The sequence below is a fragment of the Carassius carassius genome, chromosome 48 (genome assembly GCF_963082965.1).
Source record: "Carassius carassius chromosome 48, fCarCar2.1, whole genome shotgun sequence".
Classification (NCBI taxonomy): Eukaryota; Metazoa; Chordata; class Actinopteri; order Cypriniformes; family Cyprinidae; genus Carassius; species Carassius carassius.
This window is the reverse complement of record NC_081802.1, coordinates 8,929,299-8,956,235: the sequence shown is the minus strand read 5'-3', so window position 1 is coordinate 8,956,235 and position 26,937 is coordinate 8,929,299. Positions and strand designations below refer to the sequence as shown.

The following is a 26,937-nucleotide window of genomic DNA, read 5'->3' as shown; positions in this document are numbered from 1 at the left end:
TAGTTTGTTTGAAATGACACCAGTTGGTTCTTCAATTTTCAATTTTGTATGAAGTATATTGGGCCCTGACCTCTAACCCCAAACTCCCAAATAATAACTTCCCTTTTAAAACCAGGCACATAGTTAAAAAATGTAAGGTTTGTTTTAGCTTTGTTTTTACGACTAAAACAAAATGCAAATCTGAAATCTCATTGGTTGATGCTAGGACCAACAAGGACTTTGTTCCAAATGTTACTCCGTACGAAACCCCATAATGAGACTATATTCTACTAAAATTGCATTTTGACATTACAGGTCCCTTATTGAGCATTTATTGTGTTAAAGCTTTAGCGTCTAGATAATTTATTACTTTAAACTTCTAGTAACTTTGGGGTTTAAAATTTTAGAGGCAGTAAAGAAAAACCTGAAAGAGAACCATCACAACCTTTTTCTTCTGATGTACAAAGGGTTGTTTGCCATACTAACCAAAAATGCTTAAGTGAATTCAAACTTCAAAAATCCACTAGAAAATTTACGCCATTTTGGCATGCTGTTTTACAATATTATGATTTGGAATGCCAAGAACAATCCAGGTCAACACCAACAGACCTTTACCATAATCAGATGCAGCAAATATTTCATCTGCCACGTTAAATATTCAAAAGTTGGTTGGATTCTGATTGGCAGATTCTGATTCACCAGCTGGAAAAAAAATTAATTGTTCTTGAGGTAATTCCAACTATATTGTTCTTCTGTGCCATTGTTGTTATAGCTGTGGTGTGGACTTCCCTATTCTCATAGAATTAAAATCAGTAATAATTACAGTTATCATCCTTGGTTTGAATGGCACTTAATTCGGTTTGGATATGTTTAGGACAGATAGTGAGCAAACTGAGATGCCACATCTTTTTTGTTCATAGCTTATCTGGCCAAAATCATTATTGCTAGAATCTAAATTTTCTTCAGGTAGAATAAACAGTTATATCACATTTTATGTTTTTAACACAAACTGGTCTTGTAACTTCTTTTCCTTCTTGAGTTGTGTTCAAAAGCTCATTGTGAATAAATGCTCTAAACAGTTGCATAACCTTCTGCCCCTTTTCCACTTCAGACTGGGTTCTGTCAACACAGACCGGCAAGCAAAAGCAGCCTGTTCGCTCTTGATCTGTACCTACAGACACTTCCAATCGGAAAAAATCAGCAGGATCCTTGTTCAAAGCTTACAGGGGCTAAACAAACAGCAAACGCTCACTGTTCACTGCTGGAGGCTTATTCAACAAAGCAGAGGCTTTGTACGCACTGACTCATTACCCACTGAAATAAGCCAATCAATGCTACAAACACTTCAGCCAATTACTATGTAAAGCATTATGCAGCATAATACAGCATTCACAAGGTTTACACAAAATGAATGATTAGACATATTAGCTTGACAAGACGGGAGTGTTTGTGTGAAGGGTGAAATTAGCTAAAACGAATATGTACAATTTTTCCTATTTGTTTAGCTGTTTGTTCCGAAAGTCGTCATTGAAGATGCTTCAACTCAGCCCAGACAGCAAGAAGTTTCGGCCCACATCTGGCCCACATGGTTTTCACGCGGGCCAGATAAGGGTCGGATCTCTATTACACTTCACCCCCTAAACCTCACTTTTAATCAGGGTCACGGCACCAATGTATCCCTTCCAGTTCTACTCACCTTGCTTGTTCTGAGCAGGATTCAAACTGGCATTTCCAGCATGGGAAGCGAGCGTGCTAACAAGGAAGCTAAAGACCACTACCTCTAGTGTCAGTCGATACTGCGTCTTTTGAGATCTGGGGAGTGAGGTTTATTTGAACAGCACTCACTAGCTGATCTCGGTTACATATTTATACAAAAATCATTATGACTTGATTTCTATGTGGGTAGCATGTCTCTGTTAGCATGTCTCTCAGCAGCATGTCCTGCTGAGATGGGAATGCTAACAGATAGACTAACACATCACACAGCATTTTCAGAATAGATGAACAAATTATTTGACACCTTGTGCCAGGATAGTAAATGATGTCTGAGTGTTCAATTTCCACTTTGTTTTTTTCCTGTCAGCAGGTAAGAAATGAGACAAATAGGGCACCCTTTAAGATCTGATTCAGTTCTGTTTGCCCAAGAGAGCATTTTTTGTGTTTCTAAGAAATGGTATTGCTCTTTATATACTGTTAGGAATTATGCATTCCAATTCACTACAGGATGCTAAATACAGCCAGAAATGCTGAGCATACAATAAAGGCTATCAGAGTAAACAGCCTAATTTCAGCAGTTTAATTAATGGCTGTTGCTATTCTTTGAAATTCATGAGGCCTCATTATAACTGTTACTATGGAAATGTAAGGGTCACTTATGTGGTTCCAGCAAAGCAACAAACATTTTCTCAAGTGCTTTGCAGACTGTAAACACAAAGCGAAGCATTGCCAGGTGCCCAAGACAAACCAAAATAGCACTGCAGTTTGTCAGAGTCATATTCAGCTATCGTCATGGCTACTGGTGACATCAGGTTTGTGTCACATTTGTGTCAGAGGTCAAGCTCTTGTGTTTAGAAGCAATTCTGTGCCCTGCATCCATGGTTGTTTAGAGAACTGAGAGGCAAACACAAACAGGTAAATAACTTTAATCTAAAATGCATCATCATAGACAATATTGTGCAATACTGAACAAACAATTAACCACTAAGAGGTAGTAAAGCAGCTGACTTAAATCTGTCATTCACAATATTTGAGCATTATCACTGTAATAAACATCTAGAAAATGTCATGCCTAATTCTGTTATTGCTTGCAAGGTCATTCAAAGTTTATCAAAAATGAGTGTCAAGTGTTATGTGCATAGTAATCGGCAAAGCTAATCAGTTTTGCAACTTGCTTAGATGGCAACGACTGTGAAAGTTCATTATAATAAGCAGCCTAAGCCCAGCCAAGCCAGCCAGTTCATGCTAGCATCTGATGCAAGTTTTGTCAATTATCACTTTCTCATCATCAGATCAGTAAGGGTTATTGCTAATGTGCTGCACTCATTATAAGGCTAAATTAGCTTTCCTACTTTCTTAGCCCTAATTAAAGTTGCTTTTGTCTTCACTGGAAACCGCAAAATAAAAGAAATTAAAGTTCTGTTTTCTCTGCATGCAGGGTATATTGTGAAACAATTAAGCTAATACATTGTGCCACATTATTGCCTAGTAATGTTTCTTGAACGAATTTAGAGATTATTGACACCTCATTTCAAGCAAGTAAGTGAAATTATATAAGCTCAATTTTGCCCCGAGTTCAGCATTACCCAAGTTACCTAGTAGTCTAGCAGGTGTGAAAAAGCTTTGTCTGTTAACCATGGAAGACATCATGCTTGTAACTAGTATTTTGTAATTTCAGATACTTTCAGTGCCATTAGCCGGTTTAGTTGTGGTTTCTTTCTGAGCCTGTGTTGAGTGGATATCTGTGTTCCTACGGAAGCAGTAGACTCCGTAGAGGCGGAACTTCTTATCAGGGAAACCTAGGTTTCGGACACCGGGTTCTGGGCCCCCGCAGCGGGTCCGAGGATTGACGATGGGGTAACGAATGCTGCCATCTTCCACCCAGCCTGCCTCACACCGGTCCAAGAGCTGGATCTTCCATGCGGCATATAGTTGTCCAACCTTGGCAATCCCTGCGTCATCACGTTGACATGCCTTTACAGCCTCGGGGTAGTTTACCTTCTTAAAACGTTTGAGGAAGTAAACACGTCCTGCAACAGAAACACAGTCGTATGAAAAACAGCAAAAGATTATACATCACTTGCCATAATTGTCTGAAATGCTGAAGAAGTAAAGAAACATGTTCCAGTTGAATGCCACCACATGAAATTCATGAAAAGTAGATATTTCACTTTGGAAGATCTGGAAACTTGGATCATTGTTTCAAAGCCTTCCTTGATCATGATGAAATATAAATGCATTTTTGTTCAGGCCTAGCTGGGTGAGTCGAAAGAGACAAAGAAAAAGGACAAAAAAAGAAGCATTTCAGACTGCCACCTGTTTTTCAGAAGTCATTCATTGATTTTTTGTTTGTTTATGTGACTGCTGACTGTTAGGGCAGCTCATTTTCTCATATTTCCCAGTGGGCCATTCTGTAAACTTCCAGCAGCTGGTCAGTGTAGGGGTGTTATTGAAAATTGCTCTAGCTATAAAGATTTCAAGACAAACTGTCCTCTCTAATAGCCCACTTGGGAAAAAAAGAAAAGCCTTTTGGCTCTCAATGACTTGACTGTAAATGGGTCTGAAGAACACGGAAAGTCTTGAGTATTCAACTGGATCATGCAACAAATGTGCAAACACCTATTATTCCAAAGAAACTGTACAAAATTGTAGTTTCTCTGAAATCTGATGAAATCAATTTTCCAGGAATTGATTCATTGCTCAGTATCAAACAGATGGCAGTGAAAGTAGAAGCAAATGAGGACCTTCTCAACAGGAACCTGGTCCAACAGCCTCATGCAAGAAAAGATCACTAATAAGCAATCCCACCCTAGGCAAACACTCACCGTTGAGGTTCGAGGTAAAGCAGAAAGCATCATAGCATTCGTCGTCTTTGTGCCTGTAGCCATAGTTGCGGACACCAGGAGGGCTTTCCTTGCGGCCACATTGGTCTCGAGGATGAGAGATGGGGTACTGGACCGAGCCATCCTCTACCCAACCAGCATTGCACCAATCCAGCCCCTCAAGCCAAGCCTTGTGTAGTTGTGCATGGGAGGCCAGAATTGCATCTTGCTGTCGGCACACTTCCTCTGCCTGGTGGTAGTTCAGCTTGTAGCGTCCGGATGGAGGGTAGTATGGGAACACCACACCTTTGAAAATTGGTTTAGAGAAGTTGGCTCAGTAGAAATATGACACTTTATTCAATCTTAGTTACAACAATCAAAAAAAGCACCCTGACCTTCAAGGTCGAGATTGACAAATCCCATGTCGTCCTCCATGTCATTGGTGACCTCACACTCATAGCGGCCGTAGTCTTGTAAGCTGATGTTGTGAATAATAACTGAAGCATCTCCTGGCCCTGTCTGTTCCAGAGACAAGCGGCCACGGTAGGACCCAAATGCCTTCTGTTGTCGCCCCAGCGCAACAAACACGTCTTCAAACTGAAATGCATCAGAAACCTTCGTCCATTTGATGCGGATGCGGTTAGGGTCGACGTCCTCTGGTTCATGGTGGTAACGGCAGGGAAGGGTGATAGTGCCACCACGATGAGTGACCACCTTACCTGGAGCAGTCTGGACTATCACTGCCCCAGTATCATCCTCTATTGAAGAAGAGAAAGAAGTTTCTACTTGAATTTAAGGTATAGACTAACATTTATGGAAATAAAATAATGCATTGCATTAACAGTGCTTGCATTTTTATGCCTTGTATTTTCAGGGCTTGCATTTCTAGGGTTCTGAAATGTAACATAATTGTTTATTTAAGCTGTTAATATTTCAATTCAAAATATTTCAGACACATTTTAATAATGTTATTAAAAAGTCAATAATTCATATTCACCTTCTAGGGTTCATCTTCTAAAATATTCAATCTGTTAAAAAATTTTTTTAAAAAAATACCACGGCAATTTTCAGTTTATTTCATTTTATAAAGTCTGCAATTCAAATTCGGCAAAAAAAACTCAGCATTGCACATTTGGGCACTGCAGGAATAAAAGTAGAGTACCGATGCTTGATCTGCATCTGCTGTTATTCACTCACCAGCAGGTGGCGCAAGTCCAAAGCCACAAATAAAGCAAGACATTCATTCACAACAACTGATTTTCAGAAATGAAGCAAACAATAGAAGTTATGATTATCAGAGCCAGGATGTACATGAGGAAAACCTGACTCAAAAGCTATGCTTACATTGAATGTGGCATCTTCGCCATTGCTTGTTTCTCCGTGAAACCAGCTCTTCTACCGAATGAGATTTTAATGCTATTTAACCCAACACTGATACACAGAGCAAACATTACATCTAAGATATTGATGTTGGTTCCATAGGTTCCTTAACTTGATATAATGGCTTGTGTGACGTTGAATGGGGTTTCCCTCTTACGGCACACTCCAGGGTTCCCCAATGGCGCTCAACGCACCTCAATGAACTAATAGAGTGACATAAACAAGACCTCAGATCTCAGTATACACCTTGAATTTCATAGTACCAGTGGAATTTGTAAAGTGAAATAAAATGGACAGAAAATTGCCTTTCTAATATTTTTAAATCGTATTTTTAAACAGATTGAATATTTTGTAAGTGAACCCTGGAACACGAATATGAATTATTGAATTTTTAATTATGAAAATGTGTGTGAAATGTTTTGAAGTGAAATATTGACTTAACAATTAAATAAACAATTATGTTCAATTTCAGCCCCTAAAATTGCAAGCCCTGAAAATACAAGTCATAAGAATGCCAGCACTGTTAATGCAATGCATAATTTTTTCAGTTAGTGCAATTTAAAATGCTTTTTTTAGTTTCAAAGACATTTGTAATTATTTTACTTCCATACAAATTCTAGGGGTCAGTGCCATAACTGCCAAGTTCCTAGCACCATGCACAATTTCAGAATCTTCAGGAAGGCCACATTCAAACTGAATTAGATTCAAAGTGTTGCGATTATATTTGAATATGAATTACAGTTGAATTTTTGACATTGATAATGACTGTCAAAAAGTGACCCATTTCACCTGAATTTACCCTATTTTACCTAAAATATTCTTTTTAAGGTTTTAAGACTTGAAAATGAACATTGTGGGACTGTGGAAAAGTAATTTGGTTATTTACTTTTCCATGCAGTTCTCATGCAAATAGGGTCATTTTCATTTCAAATATAGCCAAATCAATCAGAATTCTTTGTTTTGTGTCAATGTCTTTCAATTGAGTGAACTTAACTGACATCTCAAATTAGTCTAAAATCTGCATAGAGCATGAATATCCTTTAAGAGGGCCAACTGCAATGCAGATGTGGCCCACTTGCTGAGTGCATTGGCTTTACCTTTTGCACTAAATAAGCATTCTGATCTTAAGAAATTTTAATAATCATGTAATTTAAAAATCTATTGAAAATGCTTAAATCCTTCACCTTTTCTTTCATTTCCCACAGAATCCTTTGCTTTTGTCTGAAGGCTGTTCAAAGGTACTTGAAGCATAGCTGGATCTGAAAGTGACGAGTGGATCTCCAAGCCAGCAAGTCTTAAGAGTGTAAACCACAGCTATTAAACAACACCTTCTCTGACAGCTATCCAAGATTTTCCGGACAGACCTCGAGGGCAATAATCAGCCTTGACTTCTGCTCATTTAAACTGTAAGCTGGATACCTGGCACTCTGAAATGTTTGTTACCAAAACACCTTTTCGTTTGAATGCAGGGTTGCCCAACATGTCCAATCATTAATTCCGCCGGAGACAGCTAAAGAACCAGTATTTCATCAGAAGCAAAGGGTTCTAAAATGAAAGCAATGTCACTGTAACCACAGACTTTTTGAAAGTAATGTGCAGCTGCCAACTAAATGTTGGAAACATGCTGTGAGAAGACAGCTAGTGCAATAGCTATTGGCAATTATAGACCTTTATTTTCTTGCTTACATAAAAATGAATACCAAATAAAGAAAAGCGACCTTGTTGGCCTGAAACTGATTATGAAGTATGTTTACCTGTTATATAAATATGCAACAACTATCAGATGGTGCATATTGCTTTTATATCCTACTTAAGCTTCAAGTAGCCACTACGGTTTTGGTTAATAAGAGTTTTTTTTAATGCTCTCAGTGGTCAGACACTGAACTTGCGAAGTGAGGTTATACACTGAAGATGGCTTTTGTGGGTGGAGTGGTCTTTGTGTCAAAATTTACATTAAGTGCTCTGAATATCAATGTACTTTGTTGGTGACATGTTTATCACGGTTCCGGAATGTTCTTCTACAAGTAGGGGGTTGTCGGTAGGTATCATAACCTTCTTCTGCTTACACTGCATTTGCAGATTTGTCTTGTGTACACTGTGATCTGGGACACCTGAAATAAAGTGGCACAGAAGAAGTTCTTACCCATTACATGAACCACTCTCCTCCGTCCTTTCTCCACGTCGGCTGGGTAGGTGGTCACAATAGGTGAAAAGAACAACAGTGTGCAGGTAATGGTTTCCAAGCACAAGATCTAAAAAAAAAAATTATTTGACTTCACACACTGCACACAAATGATTTGGTTTTGTGCATCTTTGCATGTACTAACTAAATCAGATCTGCAGGTTCTGAAAATGTGGTCAATAAATTGATTGCAATTCTAATGATGTATATAACAACATGACGTGTCTGGATGTGTTTTGGACCAGTTTTGCAAACATTAGTGTTTTTTTTTATTTTTCACAGGCTAGAAAACAATCTGAGTTCTGCCTGTCTGAACAAAGCCAAAACAGTGTTTGTTTCACAAATATGGCATTTTTCCCGTCTTCCTTTATGTAACATGATCCAGACCACACATGCACACACTACTGCAGCACACACCAGCCCAAACATACTATATACGACACAACGGAATCATACATCATCATCATCATCAACATCCTCCTCAACTCTCCCTCAGCATCTTTGAGCATCCCCTACCGCAACGCACTGCGCATTATCAAGGTTACAGCAGTAAAACCCACACACAGGCAATCTGAACTCACCATCATCATGAGAGGAGCGTTTTATGTTGAGATGAAGTTATTATTGCTGCGTTCCAGTGCAGCAGCAGCTGTCCCGTTCCTGACTCGGTTTCACTGCAGATTTCGTTACTCTGTCGCTGCTCATCACGCTGCTGCTGACGGGGTCAGTAGTGAAGACTCTCTCTTTTGCAGTAAAACTGAAGAGAAGCTCTTAATGTTAGGCTGATGTACAGTGTCCTTTAATCGGACGCTGTATTTAAAGTTGTAACCAGGGTTTGCCAACTGCGAGTAAAAATCCGCTGTGGCGGTTAATGTTAACGCTGTCAAATTTGGCGGGTTACTTTTCGTTAGTTATATGTTCACTCATTAATTAATTAATTTATTTATTATTATTATTATTATTATTATTAATAAGGCAAACAATACAAAGATGACATCAGTGATATACAACTTTGTGTAGAGTTCACAACGTGTATAAACATATGCCATCTGAATATGCAAAACAAACATACAAACAATTTAACAATTGCTAAAAGAAAAACATGAGGGTAAGATATTGATTTATATTTCAAGTAGAGTATACGAGTCATTGCAATTTGAGGTTGTTTTTCTCGGTTTTCTTATTTACAGAGGATGAAATAGTATTAAGATACATTTTAAATTGTTTCAGAAACACAAGAAAAATTGGTTTGTTGTTGGTGAATTTCACTCATTAATTCTTGGGGAAGTTCATGCAAGCAATCTGCGTAGATTTAGTGCAAATACTGAACTCGTGAGACATCATGACATTATCGAGTATATATATATATATATATATATATATATATATATATATATATATATATATATATATTTTTTTTTTTTTTTTTTTTTTTTCATTTAGCAGACGCTTTTATCCGAAGCGACTTACAGATGAGGACAGTGGAAGCAATCAAAAACAACAAAAAAGGGCAATGATATATAAGTGATATAACAAGTCTCAGTTAGGTTAACACAGTACACGTAGCATGGGATTTTAAATAATATAATATAAAGAAAACAGAATAGAATAAAAAAGAATAGAGCAAGCTAGTGTTAGAGGTCTTTACACATACACACACACACACTTGCATAATTAATGAAAAAAAATAGAATATAAAAAGATTAGAAAGGTAGTTAGATTTTTTTAAAGAATAGAATTAGAATGTTAAAGTTACAGGGTCAAATAAAGATGGAAGAGATGTGTTTTAAGCCGATTCTTGAAGATGGCTAAGGACTCAGCTGTCCGGATTGAGCTGGGGAGGTCATTCCACCAGGAGGGAACATTTAATTTAAAAGTCCGTAAAAGTGACTTTGTGCTTCTTTGGGATGGCACAATCAAGCGACGTTCACTTGCAGAACGCAAGCTTCTAGAGGGCACATTCTGAAGTAACAAATTTAGGTAAATGGGTGCAGAGCCAGTGGTAGTTTTGTAGGCAAACATCAATGCCTTGAATTTTATACGAGCAGCTATTGGAAGCCAGTGCAAATTGATAAACAGAGGTGTGACGTATTCTTTTTGGCTCATTAAAAATTAATCTTGCTGCCGCGTTCTGAATTAACTGTAAAGGTTTGATAGAATTGGCTGGAAGACCTGCCAAGAGGGCATTGCAATAGTCCAGCCTTGACAGAACAAGAGCTTGAACATGGAGTTGTGCAGCATGTTCCGAAAGAAAGGGCTTGATCTTCTTAATGTTGAATAAAGAAAATCTGCAGGATCGGACAGTTTTAGCAATGTGGTCTGAGAAAGTCAGCTGATCATCAATCATAACTCCAAGGCTTCTAGCTGTTTTTGAAGGAGTTATGGTTGATGTGCCTAACTTGATGGTGAAATTGTGATGAAACGATGGGTTTGCTGGAATCACAAGCAGTTCTGTCTTGGCAAGGTTGAGTTGAAGGTGATAGTCCATCATCCAGGATGAAATGTCTGTTAGACAAGCTGAGATGCGAATAGCTACCATCAGATCATCAGAATGGAATGAGAGGTAGAGTTGAGTGTCATCAGCATGGTATGAAAAGCCATGTTTCTGAATGACAGAACCTAATGATGCCATGTAGACAGAGAAGAGATATATATATATATATATCTCAGCAACATAACATTGTTTAGTTCCTGAATGAATCAACCGTATAAATGATTCGGTTCAATCGCAATGGCTCACTTATTAACAGTGCCTTGCTGCCACCTACTGGCATTTTTTTATTATCGTTTTAATTTGACATTTAAAGGGTTAGTTCACCCAACAATTAAAATTAGACTGTGTTTTACTCATCCTCGAAGCATCCTTATTTTATATGACTTTCTTCTTTCAGACAAATCCAATCGAAGTTATATAAAAAATTGCCCTGGCTATTCCTAGCACTATCATTGCAGTCAGCAGGTGTTGCAGTTGAACAGTCTTCCACTTGTGACAGATACAGGAAGTGAGAGAAAAGTGTTTATTACATTTGAAATGTGGATATTTTTCTTACAAAAACACATGGATTCGCTACAGAAGGCCTTTATTCACCACCCGGAGCTGTGTGCAGCACATTTTATTTTGAATGCGCGTGCTTTATTTGAAGACTTGTGGACTGTTCAGCTGCAACACCCACTGACTGCAATGCTTGGAACAGCCAGGACAATTTTTAATATAACTCCGACTGGATTTGTCTGAAAGAAGAAAGTCAAATACACCTAGGATGCCTCGAGGGTGAGTAAAACACAAGCTAATTTTCATTTTGTAGTGAATTAACCCTTTAAAGTATATCTTTTCAATTTCAGTATTCAATATTTCATGTTTTAAATATTAAAACATTATTTATGCATTTGTAACTGCACGTTGAAGCATTCCTTGTCCCTCTTAGTTGTATAAACATGTAAATACATCTAAATGCCACTTCATATGCAACTTCCGCAAAGATGAATTTTGTGGATACTGATTTCATTTGTTTAGTAACAGCCTAAAAGTATTATTTTTTATTATAATTGACTGATTAAATGTATATTTGACTCAAAAGAAGATGCACACTTTTTAGAACAAGCTTTATAAAGCCTATAAAAGGTTAAAAAAAAACGTGGTACTCCTCAATAAATCAGCTGTTTAATGGTAAGTTTCATTGTGACAACTTGCTATTGTTTGTTGTTATTATGTGTTTAATGAACTGTATCATTTTCCTGAGCAATAATGTTCAATGTGTCCAAGCTTATTTATAACTCTCTTTCAAAAATAAACCAAACCTGAGTAAAAAGGTTTTAATTACCCCTAGTCTCCTCTATACTGAAATATTGAATATACTTTAGACCTTCACTTTGTCAACACTGAAATTATCCGCTAGGCTATGCTTTCTCATGTAGCTTGACATATTTCTGTACTAATTCCACTGGAACTGATTTGATGCCACAGAGTGCTGTTTGTGTGTGCAAGCAGAAATGTTGTGCATTGCTCCTCATCAGCATGAAAATGCTGCTGAGCAAGGATTGCTTTTAAGGTTATAGTTGAAGAACTCAACCCTGCTGACTAGATCATATACATACAACGTATCCAGATGGAGATCTTGTAGGATCAGTTTTATTACATATGAGACCATTCAATTATTCAAGAGAAAGTTCTGGCATGTATTACATTTAAGATGACATTTGTATAGAACAGATGGATAGAACAAGGAAAATACATCGGAATAAGAAAACTGTAGTTGCAGCACATGATATTTTTACAGTGAAGGACAGAAGGCTAATAAACTGCAGTGTTAAAGGTCTTGTTGACTCCAGACAGGTAGAATGAGCCATGGTTTAATGATCTCAGCTTCATGCAATTTAAAGTTGTTTTTCTCATGAAGAAATCAGTAACAGCCGTAGCTCTGGCAACTGACACCATCAAGACGTTTCAAAGGCAAGGTCCTAACCTACGTGATTAGCAAATTAACAGGAACACAGTTGTGCCAATTAAACACAATTATTTCTGTTTTGAAATGCACTTTTTCTAAAGGAATAGTTCACCCGGCATTAGTAAATGATGATGGAACTTCAATACTTGTGTGAACTATCCATTTAATGTCAATGTTTTTGGTTTTTCTCAATCGGTTTAACTTAATTTCTTCTCATTGTTTGTTTGGGCCATAGGTGCAATGGAAAGGAAGTAGTCCGGCTCTCGTTTGCAACGCAGGGCGAGCAGTATAGGGCCAGCTGCATACAGCAGGTTGAGAAGGAGGACGGGCACCAGAGTCGTGATGGGAATCCTGTACATTTCTGCAGTGCGTGGGTGCAGTGACGCTCCGATGTGAGACCACTGGCACTGTGGTGGACAAAAGCACAAGATGTTATTTTTGTGGGTGAGAGTTTTATTTAATCAATACATTTTTACCTGGTAAATGAAAAAGCAGGCAAAAACTCTATTAAATTCAAGGAAGGACAGCATATTTTACAGAAACCACTTTTGGCCACTTTGATGCCGATATGCAATCACCCAGGGCTTTGTTTACCATACAACAACGTAACGTGTTGCTTAACCACCACGGTATGATGCAGGTCTACGACTGTTTCGCACTGGTCGCGTCTCTGTTGTTTAAATCATGTTGGTTCAACAAGGACATTACATGCAGATGGAGTAATAACTTCTGCAAATGAATCGATTCAATTATTTATAGTTCAGTTACACAAACAACAGAAAGCCGTTCATTTTTTTAAATCAGGTTAACATACAGTTTGTAATACGTATACATTTGATTAATTTAGTCAAAAGCTTTCTCCACATTGTAATCTGATGCTGCTGTGGTGAACATGGCATCTGAGTTTACTCAGACTACTTTATTTATTCCCCTCAATTCGCTTTATTTGATGTTTGATTCAGTTCTTTTTCCATTTTATGTCATACTCCAGGGTTTGCTTATGGCAGGGGTGTCCTAACCTGATCCTGTAGAGTCAATATGCTATAGAGTTTAGCTCCCAAAATACCTGCTTGGAAGATTCTAGTAATCCTGAAGACTTGATTACTTTCAGGTGGGATCGGAGCTAAATTCTGCAAGGCAGTGGTCCACCAGAACCAGGATTGGACACCGCTGGCTGACATATTTATGCAAATGTGCAATATTCAAAAACGCTGCTGTATATATTTAAGTAAACATGTCATACAATATGCTGTGCTTTTAACCACAGACTAAGACCTGTTGTTCCAATCATGCAAGTGTGATACAGTTTGCAAATGTTCCTTGGAACTATGATTTCAGGAAACACTGAATCATTGGATTATTTTGGTGATGAAACTTGCAACCACAGACGGCTAACAATGCTTTTGGGAAAGGCACCCCATAGCATCCACATAACAACACAAACCCTAGCACTGTGTCTGCAAGTTCTAAACAGCCACGACTTCACTTATTAACATTTACAAACATTTAGCTTATTAAAATGCAAGAATCTAGTTTTACATCTTACTTTTGTAGAGTTCAATGATGGGGGCACAATGAGGTCTTATCCAAGACCTTGAAATTCTTTTTCAGAGGCTTCTGACTATGAGTAAGTGGAGATAGATCAACTGCAATGACATCCTCTCAGCTTTGAGGAGGCCTTCATTAGTATGTAGAGCTGGAGATCTACAGTGAAACTCCTAGAGAAACCCCAGTGAAGTCCTGTTCTACTGGAGCTCTTTGATTAGGAATGCTGACTGCCCAGGCCTTATGAATTAAATTTACTGTTTGATGGTCCCTTTCTATAACATCAACATATAGTAGACAGAAATCTCAAGATTCTGCCAGAAACTGTGGAGGAAATATAGTATACCTCAACAGTTGCTTCTAACTTGAGACATGTAATTTACCATTTCTAACAGATGTTTTCTTGCTTTCTTCTCACAGCTTTGACTCAACATTGGAGAAGTTTTTTGTGTCTTACCTGTAAAATAGCACCTGCAAAATATACCGTCCAATCAAGCATCCAAGTGCAGCCAGGTGTGCAAAGCCCATATGCAAATGAACCCAGCATTGGAAGTGCATGAAATAGGAGCAGCAACATCTGGAGATGAAAAGACACCGTGCAACAAGTATTATTTCAATCTGTGTGTCAACACTACACGCATTGCCTATACACACCAGTGCTTTGATGGCAAATTAATGCAGTCCAACTCAATCTACAGGGGCACTAGCGCTGCCGCAGCAATGCACTCCTGCTGAATACAGATTGGCCCGACTGCATTGAGTTCACACCATCATTCATACTTACTGAGGCTTTCAAACACAAACATGGAAGCATTACCCACAATTAGACTCTAAACAGAGCCTGTTTGTGTTGCATAGCACGTGGTGTCTTTCAAGAAAGTTATAACAGGCTAAGTCATGTTTGCCCAATCATGGAATTCAGAGACACCTTGATTTATTTTTTATTGCATGACTGATAATGATACTGAAGGTGTGGGTTGTTTAAAATGTGAATTAATAGTTATATATAAAATAAGCACTTTCAATTATGAGTAGCGATTTGAATAGGAATTCGAGTAGAAACATTTCAAGGAATTTACCCTGCCCAATACATACTGCATAAATATTCTCACCAACACCTGGGCATCCCCGAGTGCACAGGTATTATGCGATCGAAGCAGGGCTGTGTCCTCTGTACATCATACGTGTTTGTCCACCCTCATTTCTTATCAAACACATTACCACACATATCACACTCTCTCCTTGTTTGATTTGATGGAGGGGCTCAGCCAGGACTCATGGGTGGGATTAGTTTATCAAGTTCTCACAGCACTTCTCCTGCCTGATCGATGGGCCACCATTGTGCCTGGGTCCCAGCTAGAACAAGGACTTTTGATAACCTATTGACCTAGTTAAAACCCCAATCTAAACAAAAACAAAGGTACCCTTAGTACCTTTGTGCTCGGTTGAGACAATGGGGATATTCTTGGACTACCCAAGTTTGATAGTAAGCCACCCATCTTATTGAGTGATGAGTAATACCTATCTAGAAGGTACTGTAGAGTCATTTAGAGGAGCTTAATGCTATAAAGCTTAAGGCATTAAGAAGCAAAGTATGCTTGAGGGCTACCATGAGCAGATCTGCCTTAATGTGATGGCCTGAAACTGACTGAATGTGATTACGTGAGAGTATGTGAATATGTACAGTACTCACCATAACTTTGGGGAAGCCCACAGGGTCCTTCAGATATGGTTCATACTCTGTCACATATCTGTTGAGGATTTCTAACGGGCAATCAAGTACAGCCTGTATGGATAAAGATGTGAGTTTCTAGGATTATGGAGATTATAAGCAAATGTACGGTGTAATTTACCAGTCCTCTAAAGATAGTGAATCCCATGGCAGCCACTAGATAAACCACAAAGAGAAGATCCAGGGGGCGCCAGATTAAGGCTTTTTTCTGCTCACGTTCAGCCTGATGGATACAAACACCATTGTTTAAATGTTCATGATTCTGTAAGGAAAATACTAAACACTGACCAAGTTCGACGGTGTCTGGTTCTTCACCTTGGATGCACCCACAAGAGGCATATCCCTTGGCCTTGTGAACAAGGAAACTGCTCCCCATATGGGCACCAACAGAAATGGCATGTTGAGCCAGAAGGCAGGATTGATCTCTGAGTCATTTTGACCTGCATATATAATGTATTTGAGAAGCATCTTATGTAGTGTTCAGCAGGAATTTGAGATCGTTTTTAACTTTGACTCACCAACCACGATTCCAGGTACAAACACAATCATGTTGGCACACAGTGAGCCAGCCCAAAAAAGACCCAATGTGCGATATTGTTGCCTGGGATGATAGGAAACACTAATTTAGGAAAATCCAGCATGTACTTTCATGTCATGTTTTTGCCAGGGAGTCTCAATACCTTATTTCAACTTGATCCAGTCCATAAAAATTATTATCCAATCCTTTAAGTCTAGGTTACATTTTTGAGAACTGAATAGCTTACAGAGTAGACATAATCTACAAACCTGTTTGACATGCGGTGTATTAGCATCAGGTAGAGGATGAAGTGCACTATACCGTCCCAGTAGCACATCATGATAGCATATGGTGTGCCGAGATACGGCTCCCCCTGGAGAACCAGCAAAACCATTGTCAGACAGATTCACACTGGGTAGCTGGATAACATCAATTTGTCTTTCTCTTCATTATACTGACTGTTTTCTGGTAGAACTCCATGAATCCTGAGGTGTAGCCATCGTATTCTAGAGCACTCGTAAGGTCAATGACACACGTGAAGGAAAACTCTGCAAAAACTAAACGAAAAAACACTCTGTTCTTTTGTTTGTATTGAAATGTATTTGTTTTTGAGTGCTTCAGATGTTGTAGTGTATGTACGTAAGTGAGACATGAGTGAGACATGTCTTCAACGTGGTGATATTTAATACTCGATTCTGATTGGTCCTATGGAATACTCGTTTCTGATTGGTCCTATGGAATACTCGTTTCTGATTGGTCAGTTGTGGGCAGCCCTCTGAATACTTTATTCTGATTGGTCGTTTAAGGGCAGTCATATTGAATACTTGATTCTGATTGGTCCATTGTGATATTCCATGGTCACATTTCTATTATCGGCCATCGATAGTAATGCTGAACTTTATATCTTGGTTGACTGTTTTGTAAGCTACGTTGTAGACTATATAATGTACAAGTAGAATTACAATATAACTTCTTATTTAAACATACACTTATTTATGTATTTGGTGAGTAGTGATGAAATAAGTGGAATACTGTACAGTCAGTCACAGTTTACACATATTCTTGTATGCAAATATCACATACAATTAACTTTATTCAAAACTGGTCTGCAATCAAACAATAGAACATTTTCTTGCTCAGAAAGCAAAAAAACTGCTCTTGTCTTTAATGAAAGAGAAATTTTCAGTCACTTTGTTCAGTTTTAATTGCAGGCTTTGCAAGAAAACGCATCTCTCCCCAGTGGGATTATCAGCTCTTCCTTGGCACTTTCAAAACAGTGAATTGAAATGTTTTCATCTTTAACTCTAAGCCTTCTGTGATGTGCCGAGAGAAAAACCTCACTAATAAGATTTTGCAACTGCCATATCAAGAGTTAACTAGCCTACCTTTATTCCCGCTCTCTTTATTAAAAAGATTTCACTCTTACCAACTATTGATTTCTGGCAAGGTGGAAGAGGATAATGATATCTGCTAGTGGAGGGGTGAACAAGAAATGTATATTTGGAGCCACGTGGTGTTTTATTTTTTTTTTCAGGTTTAAAGTGTAGCTGTGCCAAAAGGGCACTTTGCGGAGACAGCAAATATCTCATGTGGCATTTCCTAAGCGTCTGGGTGACAAATAATGAGTGGCAGGGGACATGAAGAAGGAAAAGTCATAAGGGTGGAGGCAAAAATAATGACTGTAAATGTCACCACTGAAAGCTCCGAATTAGATTTAACGGAATAGTTCACCTAGACATGAAAAATCTGTCATCATTTACTTCACCCTCATATCTTTCCAAAACCATATGACTGTATTTTCCATGGATCACAAGGGAGATGTTTAGGGGAATGTTCAAACTGCTCTTTTTCTTATAGAGAAATTGTGACCAGGAGCTGTAAAGCTCCAAAAAGCTTAACATGATGGTATGTAGACTAACTGATAACTTTCAGTTTAGGAGAAATATTCCTTTAATAATCTTCTTTTACAAGCGAACTCTTGCAAATGGAACACGTAGTTTACTGAAAAAGTAAAAGGTGTGTTATTGTAGCAAATACTTTTGTATCCAATTTCATGGTTGGATTGCTAGACTTGATATTGTCCAGTGTCATTCTTCTAGCATCCATGAGTATCTGACAGACAGCTTCGTAAATATATAACGGCTCAAATAAAAGTGTTGTATTGCTGTCCACCAAGCACAGATGCACAGTCTGATACTGACATTCTCATGCTTGGTTTTTCTCGCTTCCCATTTTTCTCCACAATCCCTTTTAATCCGTAGGGGTCTTGATTTAGTTTACCTGCATTGCATCATGGCAGGGGTGGAATGACTTGCTGTGCCAGATGACATGATAACCCATGATAACACCGCTATCTTAAGCTGAATTTTTAGCATTATGTTGCGAAAGCTCACAATTTTCTATTGTGTCCAAATACAAAGCAGATTTGGCAACGCACAAAAGAGATTGTGTTCATTGAGTTGGGGATTTTGTTTGGTGTTTCTTCAGCTATTGGCACTTCTGTAGACTTTTGAAACGAACCTCTCATAAAGCGTATATTTTTTCAGGTTGGTTTTTTAAGTGTATCCACCAATAGTGGACAAACCTCCCATTTTTTCACACAATTGTGGAATATTCCTAAACCTTTACTGCAGTGATAGGAAATGTCAATGAAATGCCACTGTGAGACTAATGAGTTTAAATTGCTTCATTCAGTGCAGCAACAAAACAATGAAGTAATTCATGCAGATGGATATTTCTGGTCATCTGTGATTTGTTTATTTGAGGGTCAGAAAGAAATAAGGATATGCTGCATATTTCAAGAGTTAAACAATCAAATCCGTGTCAGAGCTCGTACCATAGAACAAAGGATCTTTAGGAGGATTGTAGCGAGTAGCGAGGAAGACCAAGAGGAACACTGCCACAAGAACAGCCACTCCAATTTCCAGAATAACCACTGGCCTGTAAATCCAAAATATCAAGAACAGCAGTGAACAAACTAATGTTAGATTTAACTTTCTGTGCCTGACCATAGTCTGTAAAAAGTGGTCAATGTCAATCATTTCACGCATTTGATGTTTTCAGAAGTGTGCAGGGTGCCAAATGTTTGCAATTTTCCTTCTGACAACACCGATGTACAAAGACAAGTGTTTTAAAGGAAAAACTGGAAAAAAAATCGTAAGAATGTGGAAAATTAAAAAAGTGATAAAGCAGTAGAACAGTGAAAAAGATTTTGATCACAAGAGCATTTTTTTTGTTGCAAATATACCTTGTATTGTTACTATTATCATCGTAGTATTGATAAGTGTTACATAGTTAATCAATAATATATATACCATACTTTAATAAATTGATTTCTGATTACTTTTGCGTAACGTCTGGTCCCCAGTATCTACACACCCATACATGTGTATTGGCCATTTTCTTTCCAGTCTTTAGTGAGTGAGCAGAGATGAATGGTTTGGCAGCAAGAACTGTAATTATTAACACCCAGAGCACATGACAACCATCCTGCCATACTGAGACATGATTACTGCTGGATGAGGAGCTGTTCAGACAGAGAACATGTCTTACTGTCGACATGAGAGTCAATAAAGCCTCCAACAGAGACTGTGGCTGTTTCACATTTTAAATGAATAAATATTGGTGCTATTCTTTATTAGTAACGACTACATCCCTATGTGTTGTCTCTAAAATAGTGGATATTTAAATCAATGTCTGACTGTTATTTTGTGAATAATACCATATGCTTTCACTGCCCTCAAGTGGAAGAGATAAAGAAATAAGAAACATTTGAGTAATAATCTTAAATTCAGCATGTTTAATGTGATGAATCGAGCAAAATAAATTTGAACACTAGTCTTCCAGTCTACTAATTGTCCTTATATTATATCCTATGTTCTCCATAACAATGTCTAAATTAGATTTACATTTAAAGTACAGATACAGATGGACTGCTATTAAACAATGCAAATGATTTGACCAAAGAGGTTATTCTTACAAAAATACTCACTCTTGAAATGCTGGAACATTGTTCATGGTATAAAGGACACCAAGAGCCGTCAGGGAAAATAGAAAAACGCATATCTCCTGTACCATGATGTTCGATATTCAGTTATTCAGTCCAAGGCTCCACAGAAGAGAATCTACAAGTTGTTAAAGTAAGATTAACAATATCAGCGTTCAATTCTATATATCATCCAAATTTACACTTGGAAGTCTTGGGGACTTTGCAAGTCAATAAATAGTCAAAAATGAACATCTACTTACCAATGACACCCTCTCCAAAAATTGTGCATAACCCAATTCACAATGGCCCTGTGGGGTCCACGTTATTGGAGGAGAACAATCGAGCCAAACAAAGGCGCTTTTGGAAAAGCACATAATTTGATTTTTGTCATACATTTACATAATCGTGTTTACTTTTGGTCTAATTTGTCAAATGCCTGTGTGCCAAAAAAGGAAAGCTCTGCCTAAGCCGTGACAGGCAAAGAGGCTTTTGTGTGGTTATGTGTTGTTCTATGAACTCAAGAATGTCCTTGTGAAGTGGACTAAGGAGATTTCTAACATATTTTGGTAGATTACTGGGTTAACAGTATTTGCTAGAGATACTAAATTATTATGGGGCCTATAATTACTCTTACAAGCAGAATTTTTGCAGTAGCATTACTATAGTACACTATACTTTACCATACTATTCTGTAATTGCTACTATAGTGTAATCAAACTATAAATCTATAAAAGGAGGAGTGACAACAAGTGACTGCAAGAGGAGAGAGGACCAGGCCTGAACAATTTATGTTGTTGTTTTACTTTCATTGCTTATTTTGGTTTTTACATTTATGTTAAACATCCTCCTTTCCTGAGCATTTAACTTTGTTACTGGACTGTAAACCAAACCTGCGTAACATTCAGTGCAGTTTGACATGAAGGCATGAAGTTTTAAAAAAATTACGTTTTGTGAAAAACTCGTAAGATACATGAGATAAAATACATTAGCCTACATTTACTTTTTTTATTTTATTATTCTGTGGTGAAAAAATATAATTGTGAGAATTCTGAGAAAACAATATCAGAACTGTGAGATATAAACTCAAAATTGTGAGATTAAAAAGTCACAAAATACCATTATGAACGAAAGTCTTGGAAGGTGATAGTCATCATTTACTGTATGTATCTCACAATTTATCATTGTGTTTGTGTTTGACTGTGTTTTGAATATATTACATTAGGCTCAAATGATCGAAATTTCAAGATTCAAAGATCCAAAGATGAAGTCAGTAAAATTACCTGATCTTAGCATCACTACTGCGTACAAGCAAAGTTATCTACACACAACACAACTTGTATAAAGAGTGCTTATATTATGTATAATTCTTTGTGTAGTGATCATTATAATCAATATCCGTCTTCTGATTTAACAAAAAAATAATAATTATAATCTTTCATTAATTTACTCATCCTCGTTTTGTCCAAAAAATATGCTGTTGTTTTTTGTTTTCTGTAGCCTAAATCATGAGTTTTCATGAGTAATATTTGGACTACTTTTATTGTTCTTTGATGGTGTTTTTTGGAGCTTGTAAGTGCCAGAGTAAGACTATGTTGTTGTATTGAAAGGTGCATAAATGAAATTGATCACGCCCTCGTGATTCTCATCCTTGGTAAGCGGAATAAATAAATGTAATAAAAGCTCACTGGGTCCCACAGCGTCACACTGTAAACTGCCCACAGTTATAATTAAGTATGGATGTTGTTACACATAAGTTATCAATTTCGCTAACAGTTTTATTTACACCAGCAGTTCGTATCAATGACGATTAGAGTTGTGACGTTCGCGAACGAACCGATTCTTTTGAACGGCTCATAAACATGAACGATGGGAGCCGAGTCGCGGCTGGAGGGGAGCCGTTCTTTCTGTCGTTCTTTTATCCTATGCGTGTTTCACACAGATGCACACAAATGAGCTCCTCCGCGAGACAGAACAGTTGTAGGGGGAGGGGCGCAGTGACGATTTGCTGAAAGCTGCTTGCAGACAGTTCCACCTACTGGCCGAAACAAGTCCTGTTCAACACAGAGTGTACAGTACTTGAATAAAACAAATACACACACATATTTAGTCTATAGCTATATACTACATACTGACATTCAACAGTACATTTCTACTCTATACTTGCATATACAGATATACATAGTCTATATTCTATTTCTCATATTGTATAGTATAGTTCTTTTGCACTGTGTTGGCATTCATTGTGGACAGCAAAGTAATAATTGCTCAGGAAAATCTGCTTTCCTCACTGGGTGTATGACAATAAGTGCTTTAAATCTTGAATATATTTATCAAACCTCTGACAGTGAAATGAACAGCAGTTTTCAATAATAACTAAAATAACAGTACGCATACTTAGATGATATGACAGTATATCTAGTATTTTAATGCAGGACCTAAGTGACTAAAACACATTAATATCTAGTAGGATTTAGGGAGGAACTAGACGATAAATCACTAGGATTAATCTTAGCCTGGTTGTTAGCTGCAAAGTGCAAAACGCCATACCTCCCATAGAAACACACACACACACACGTTTAACCTACTTAGCTATCTAAATGTGGACATTACATTTATATTGTTTTTATATAAAGTTAGTTAAAATAATGCCAACCTACTCCCTAACCTTACTCCTCACAGAAAAAAAGATGTTTGCATTTTTAAAATTTTAAATAAAATGTGTTTACTTGTGTTTTTTATACCGGTTTTACACGCCCCCAAAAGTTTTGGGAGATTTTGTCAGGTTTATTAGCGCACTCCTGGGTACAAATTTGTCCCCCAAATAAGGTTAGATAGATAGTCAAGCTTGACTATTGTGCTAGTTTGACTGTTTTCAGGGTCTCTTGAAGTTTTCAAATGGCGTGTCAAGACAGCCTACAACTTGACCTTATGCGTTTTGTTTTTAATGCTGTTGCACTGCATTTTTTAAAAAAAGGGCAAATGCGTGTGAACGGTCCCTTTGTTCATTCAGCTGACTGCAGTTCTGTGTGAACACCGGACTTAAAACTCGAATCTGTCTGAGGATCTGCAATGACTGTGAAGATTTTTAAGTCATTAGAAAAAGATCTGATCTTTTTATTTCAGTTTACAATGGACCTGTGAAGGCTGCATTATTGTAAAATAATAATCGAGCCAAACAAAACTTAACCCTTAATTAATTCATAAATTTGGTCTACCTGTTGGTTTGCGTGCTACCTAAGAACAGTAACTGCAGGTCTAGTGATTTTTAGTTAATTTAATTTTTAATTATTAGAATATTTTAGAATAGAATGGAATAGAATAGAGTATTATTGACCCTATATGAGATTTTAAAAAAATAAAAAAAATAAAAAAACGGCTATTTAGCTCTGTATCCACCAGGGCGCGCAACAAACGAAGAAATTATTCATGCCTAAAACAGTCTCAAACATATTTTAAACATCATACAATTATGTAAAGAAAAAAATATTTTAATTCAAGACTACCTGACTACAAAAAAACGACTATTTCGTTTTTATTTGTTAATAATAGAGTCTGATGCGTCTGGGAGTGAGAGACGCGACCCAAACGCGAAACTAGAAAGTTCCCTTTAGAATCCACGAATCACTTCACGCGGCGATAAGAACGTCGCCAGTAATTGGTCAGTGGGTGTTGACGTAAGAGTCCTGACCGACGCGTCGCGTTATTCGCGTCCACTCCAGTCAGACGTGTCAAAAGCGGCCGCGGAAGTATCAGCTTTCAGTTCAACATGGCTTCAAGTGTGACGAGCTGAGAAAAACAGGGCTATTTTCTGTCTCACCACTCACAAGGCGTCAAACGAGGGAAAAGACTTTGGAAATATATTCAAGAGCTGGTTTTAATCAAGTAAGCAAGACTTAAGTGCTGTTCTTGTCAAAGAGTTTTGAGAGTTGTTTGTGTACCGGTTTCTAAATCGTTGGCGCATGCGCAGTACATATGCGTAACGTATTGAGTTTGTCAGTTACGAAAACGTAAGCTTATTTAACGTTTAATGTCATACATGTATTGTTGTTTTGTGTCTTACTGGGTTTATATTAGTTTTAGTTTGAATAGTTAGTTTTGATATGATAAGTGCTGTTATAAAGAGTCACTAAGGGTCGAAATAAGTTTTGTGAGGCAAATATGAATGTACGTTAAGTTACCTGGTAAGTTCGTGTTGCGTAATATGGCATGACCACTTTATTGCTAATAAACAGATTAAAATACTAAAATAACTACTTGTTTATTATGTTGACGTTTCTATTAGTGGAGTTGAACTTTCTGTTTTCAGGTCTGTCCTATCCGTCTTTCCTTCGAGCTGACAATATTGTCAGTATGTGCAGTGCTTCTCAAGTGCGCTTGATGAACGTTATACTTGTGGCTTTTCTAATTTAGGTGATGAAATATGTTTATTAATAAGGGATGAGTGATATTGAAACCAAGAGGGCTTCAGGCTAGAGCTGGGCTTGTCTGAACTCATATTGCACTGTAAAATATATCAACCTGTTGTTTAGTTTCGTTTCCAAGTGATTTTTCTCAGACCACTAATAAATAAGTGGCATATTGCGTCTAATAAATTAGTTTAACTGTCTTTCACTTCTCCAAATGGAGTCATTAATGGGAATTATGTTTCCACGGAATTGTTCTTATGCAAACTAACCCCTTCCATGGAAAGCGATGAAGGGGAGGATCACGGCCCATTCCCTGTCATTCGTTCTCAGTAAAAAAAAAATTGGACAAGGGAATATAATAGTGTTTTATGTCTTTATTTATTCTGGTTATTTTAGCCTTGTTGGTCAGATAGATGACAATGGTGGGCCCAGTGGATTGTGTAACTGCAGAAGTCAAGCAAACTTCGCTCATCTTTCTTTCCCAGCCGAGTGTGGACTGTAGAGAAGCTCAGTTAGAAGTCTCTTGTCCTCCAGATGACGCAAGCTGACATCACTTTGTCTAGACTCTAGACGGTTACATGGGGAGGGAAACAAAAGCAATTATGGCCATGTTTTGTTTTGAAAAGACAGAATAACATATGCAAAAGACAAAAGTTTGAGCGTATCTGGTACATATTGCACCAATAGCATAAAGAAACTGAATCCTTTTTAAAGGATTATGTAGATTTATTGCATTACGACAATTTTACAAATGGGTAAGTTTAAGTAAACAACAACAAAAAGCATGGTTTAACTAATTGTATATTCAAAGAAGTTTTTTGTCATTTTGAATGCATAATGAATATATTTTAAACTATAATTTTATTTTTTTCTGTAAATTAATTTCTAAAATTAAATTTTAATTTAATAATTTCTAATTAATTAAATTTATTTTATATTCAGTATATTTAATCAAATATATTAAAATGTATTAAATGAAATATTTAAAAAATCTTGTGAATATGTTTTTTCCCCAAACTACTAAAAAAAATAATACTACTACTAATAATATAGTTTTTCTATTAATGTAGACTTATTTGTTGAGATAATTAGTTACTTCTGTTTTTTTTTTTATTCCTTGGTTGGTTTTTATCTAAGTTATTGCTGCAAGATAAGATGATTATCACATGTAACTGATTTTTATTTATTTATTTTTCTTAAGGATGTTGTGTCATCCAGCATGACTGATGAATTATTGCCCAATATTTTTAGAACCTTGTTGCTCTCTTCTTAACAGGAGAAAAAAAAAGTAAACTGTAGCTTAATCTTGTAAAAATGAAGACAAAAACATTATATATATTTATATAAGTATTATATTTAATTAACATAAAAAGTATTATATAGTTATTATTAATGAAACTCACCCAGAAGCAGTAAAATTATTACAAATAATGGTCAAATGTGACAGTTTAATGCACTTTAGTTCATGATACTGGTTATTTATTAGCAGTTTCTTTGTTAGTTTTGGCTCAGAGCTGTCCGTTTAATTCAAACAGCCAGTTTGTAGTTTGGTGCACAAAGCTCTGGTGTGTAGTATAGGGAGGGTACAAAGCTCTTTCAGTGATTTAACTCAAGATAGCGATCTGGGACATGGGCTGCGGACCCTTTGTGCTTCCGTTTGGCTATCTTGGACAAGTGTTTTTCCATGTATTTAATGAATCTCATTCATGCATTTCAATGAGGAATGATACTGCTGCTGTAGCAATGTCATCATGACTGTTCTTGGTATATTAATACTGCTTTACCAATCCAAGTTGTCAGTTTGGTTTGATTGGTGCTGGTTCAAGTCCAACAGGTGACACAAACATTGAGTGTATAATATTGTATAATATTACTTCAGTATAGGGGAGTAACGGCACGCAAAAATCATGGTTCAGTATGTACCTCGGTTTTAAAGTCACGGTTCGGTTCATTTTCGGTACAGTAAAGGAAAGAAATGCAAACATTAAACTGCAGGTTGTTTATTACTATAAACTTTTTTTTACAATTTGTTTACACTTTTTAAAAAATACTTTTAAATAAAATATATATAAAATAAAAAAAGATTAAGAAATAAAATACTGCTGCAAAGTTCTCCACTAAATAAAATACTCTGTCTCAAACCAATATCATATAATAAAATATAATGAAAAATTACAGTGCAGCATTACCAATCCCAGCTTGTATGCATTCTCATATTTAAAAAG

The 26,937-nt window shown here is 37.1% G+C and overlaps 2 protein-coding genes, 1 long non-coding RNA gene and 1 pseudogene across 4 annotated transcripts in view; 2 read left to right on the top strand and 2 right to left on the bottom strand.

The window, feature by feature from the left end:
• Positions 1–2,605: 2,605 nt before the first annotated feature.
• On the bottom strand, positions 2,606–8,881 carry LOC132131688 (hyaluronan and proteoglycan link protein 4-like; annotated as a pseudogene).
• On the top strand, positions 8,681–14,956 carry LOC132131689 (uncharacterized). The gene is made up of 3 exons (XR_009428921.1): positions 8,681–8,802; positions 12,760–12,968; positions 14,490–14,956. It is a non-coding gene; the product is annotated as an uncharacterized LOC132131689 (long non-coding RNA).
• On the bottom strand, positions 12,181–20,828 carry tm6sf2b (transmembrane 6 superfamily member 2b). Of its 2 annotated transcripts, XM_059543752.1 has the most exons (11): positions 20,567–20,828; positions 20,310–20,442; positions 19,155–19,258; positions 16,778–16,875; positions 16,588–16,691; positions 16,320–16,402; positions 16,117–16,241; positions 15,923–16,024; positions 15,763–15,855; positions 14,527–14,646; positions 12,181–12,931 (listed from the first exon to the last, which is right to left on the bottom strand). In XM_059543752.1, exons 2-11 carry the CDS (start codon positions 20,393–20,395, stop codon positions 12,722–12,724), a joined length of 1,125 nt encoding a protein of 374 aa, XP_059399735.1. In that variant the 5' UTR covers positions 20,396–20,442; positions 20,567–20,828; the 3' UTR covers positions 12,181–12,721. The 2 variants fall into 2 exon arrangements, with proteins under 2 accessions (XP_059399735.1, XP_059399734.1); XM_059543751.1 differs by lacking the exon at positions 20,567–20,828 and having other exon boundaries at positions 20,310–20,537.
• A 3,171-nt stretch (positions 20,829–23,999) lies between these two features.
• The window catches only part of LOC132131057 (protein strawberry notch homolog 2-like), a 56,900-nt gene continuing 53,962 nt past the window's right edge, over positions 24,000–26,937 (top strand). Inside the window, exon 1 of the mRNA XM_059542979.1 lies at positions 24,000–24,188. The gene's annotated coding sequence lies outside the window, so the exon portion shown is untranslated. The remainder of the gene's footprint in view (positions 24,189–26,937) is intronic.

Coding starts and splice junctions, on each gene's coding strand:
- tm6sf2b (XM_059543752.1), bottom strand. CDS start 20,395: ATGGTACAGGAGATATGCGTTTTTCTATTTTCCCTGACGGCTCTTGGT. Junction 16,242..16,319: donor TGTACCTGGAATCGTGGTTG/GTGAGTCAAAGT, acceptor TTATATATGCAG/GTCAAAATGACTCAGAGATC. Junction 12,932..14,526: donor TTGCAGGTGCTATTTTACAG/GTAAGACACAAA, acceptor TGTCCACCACAG/TGCCAGTGGTCTCACATCGG.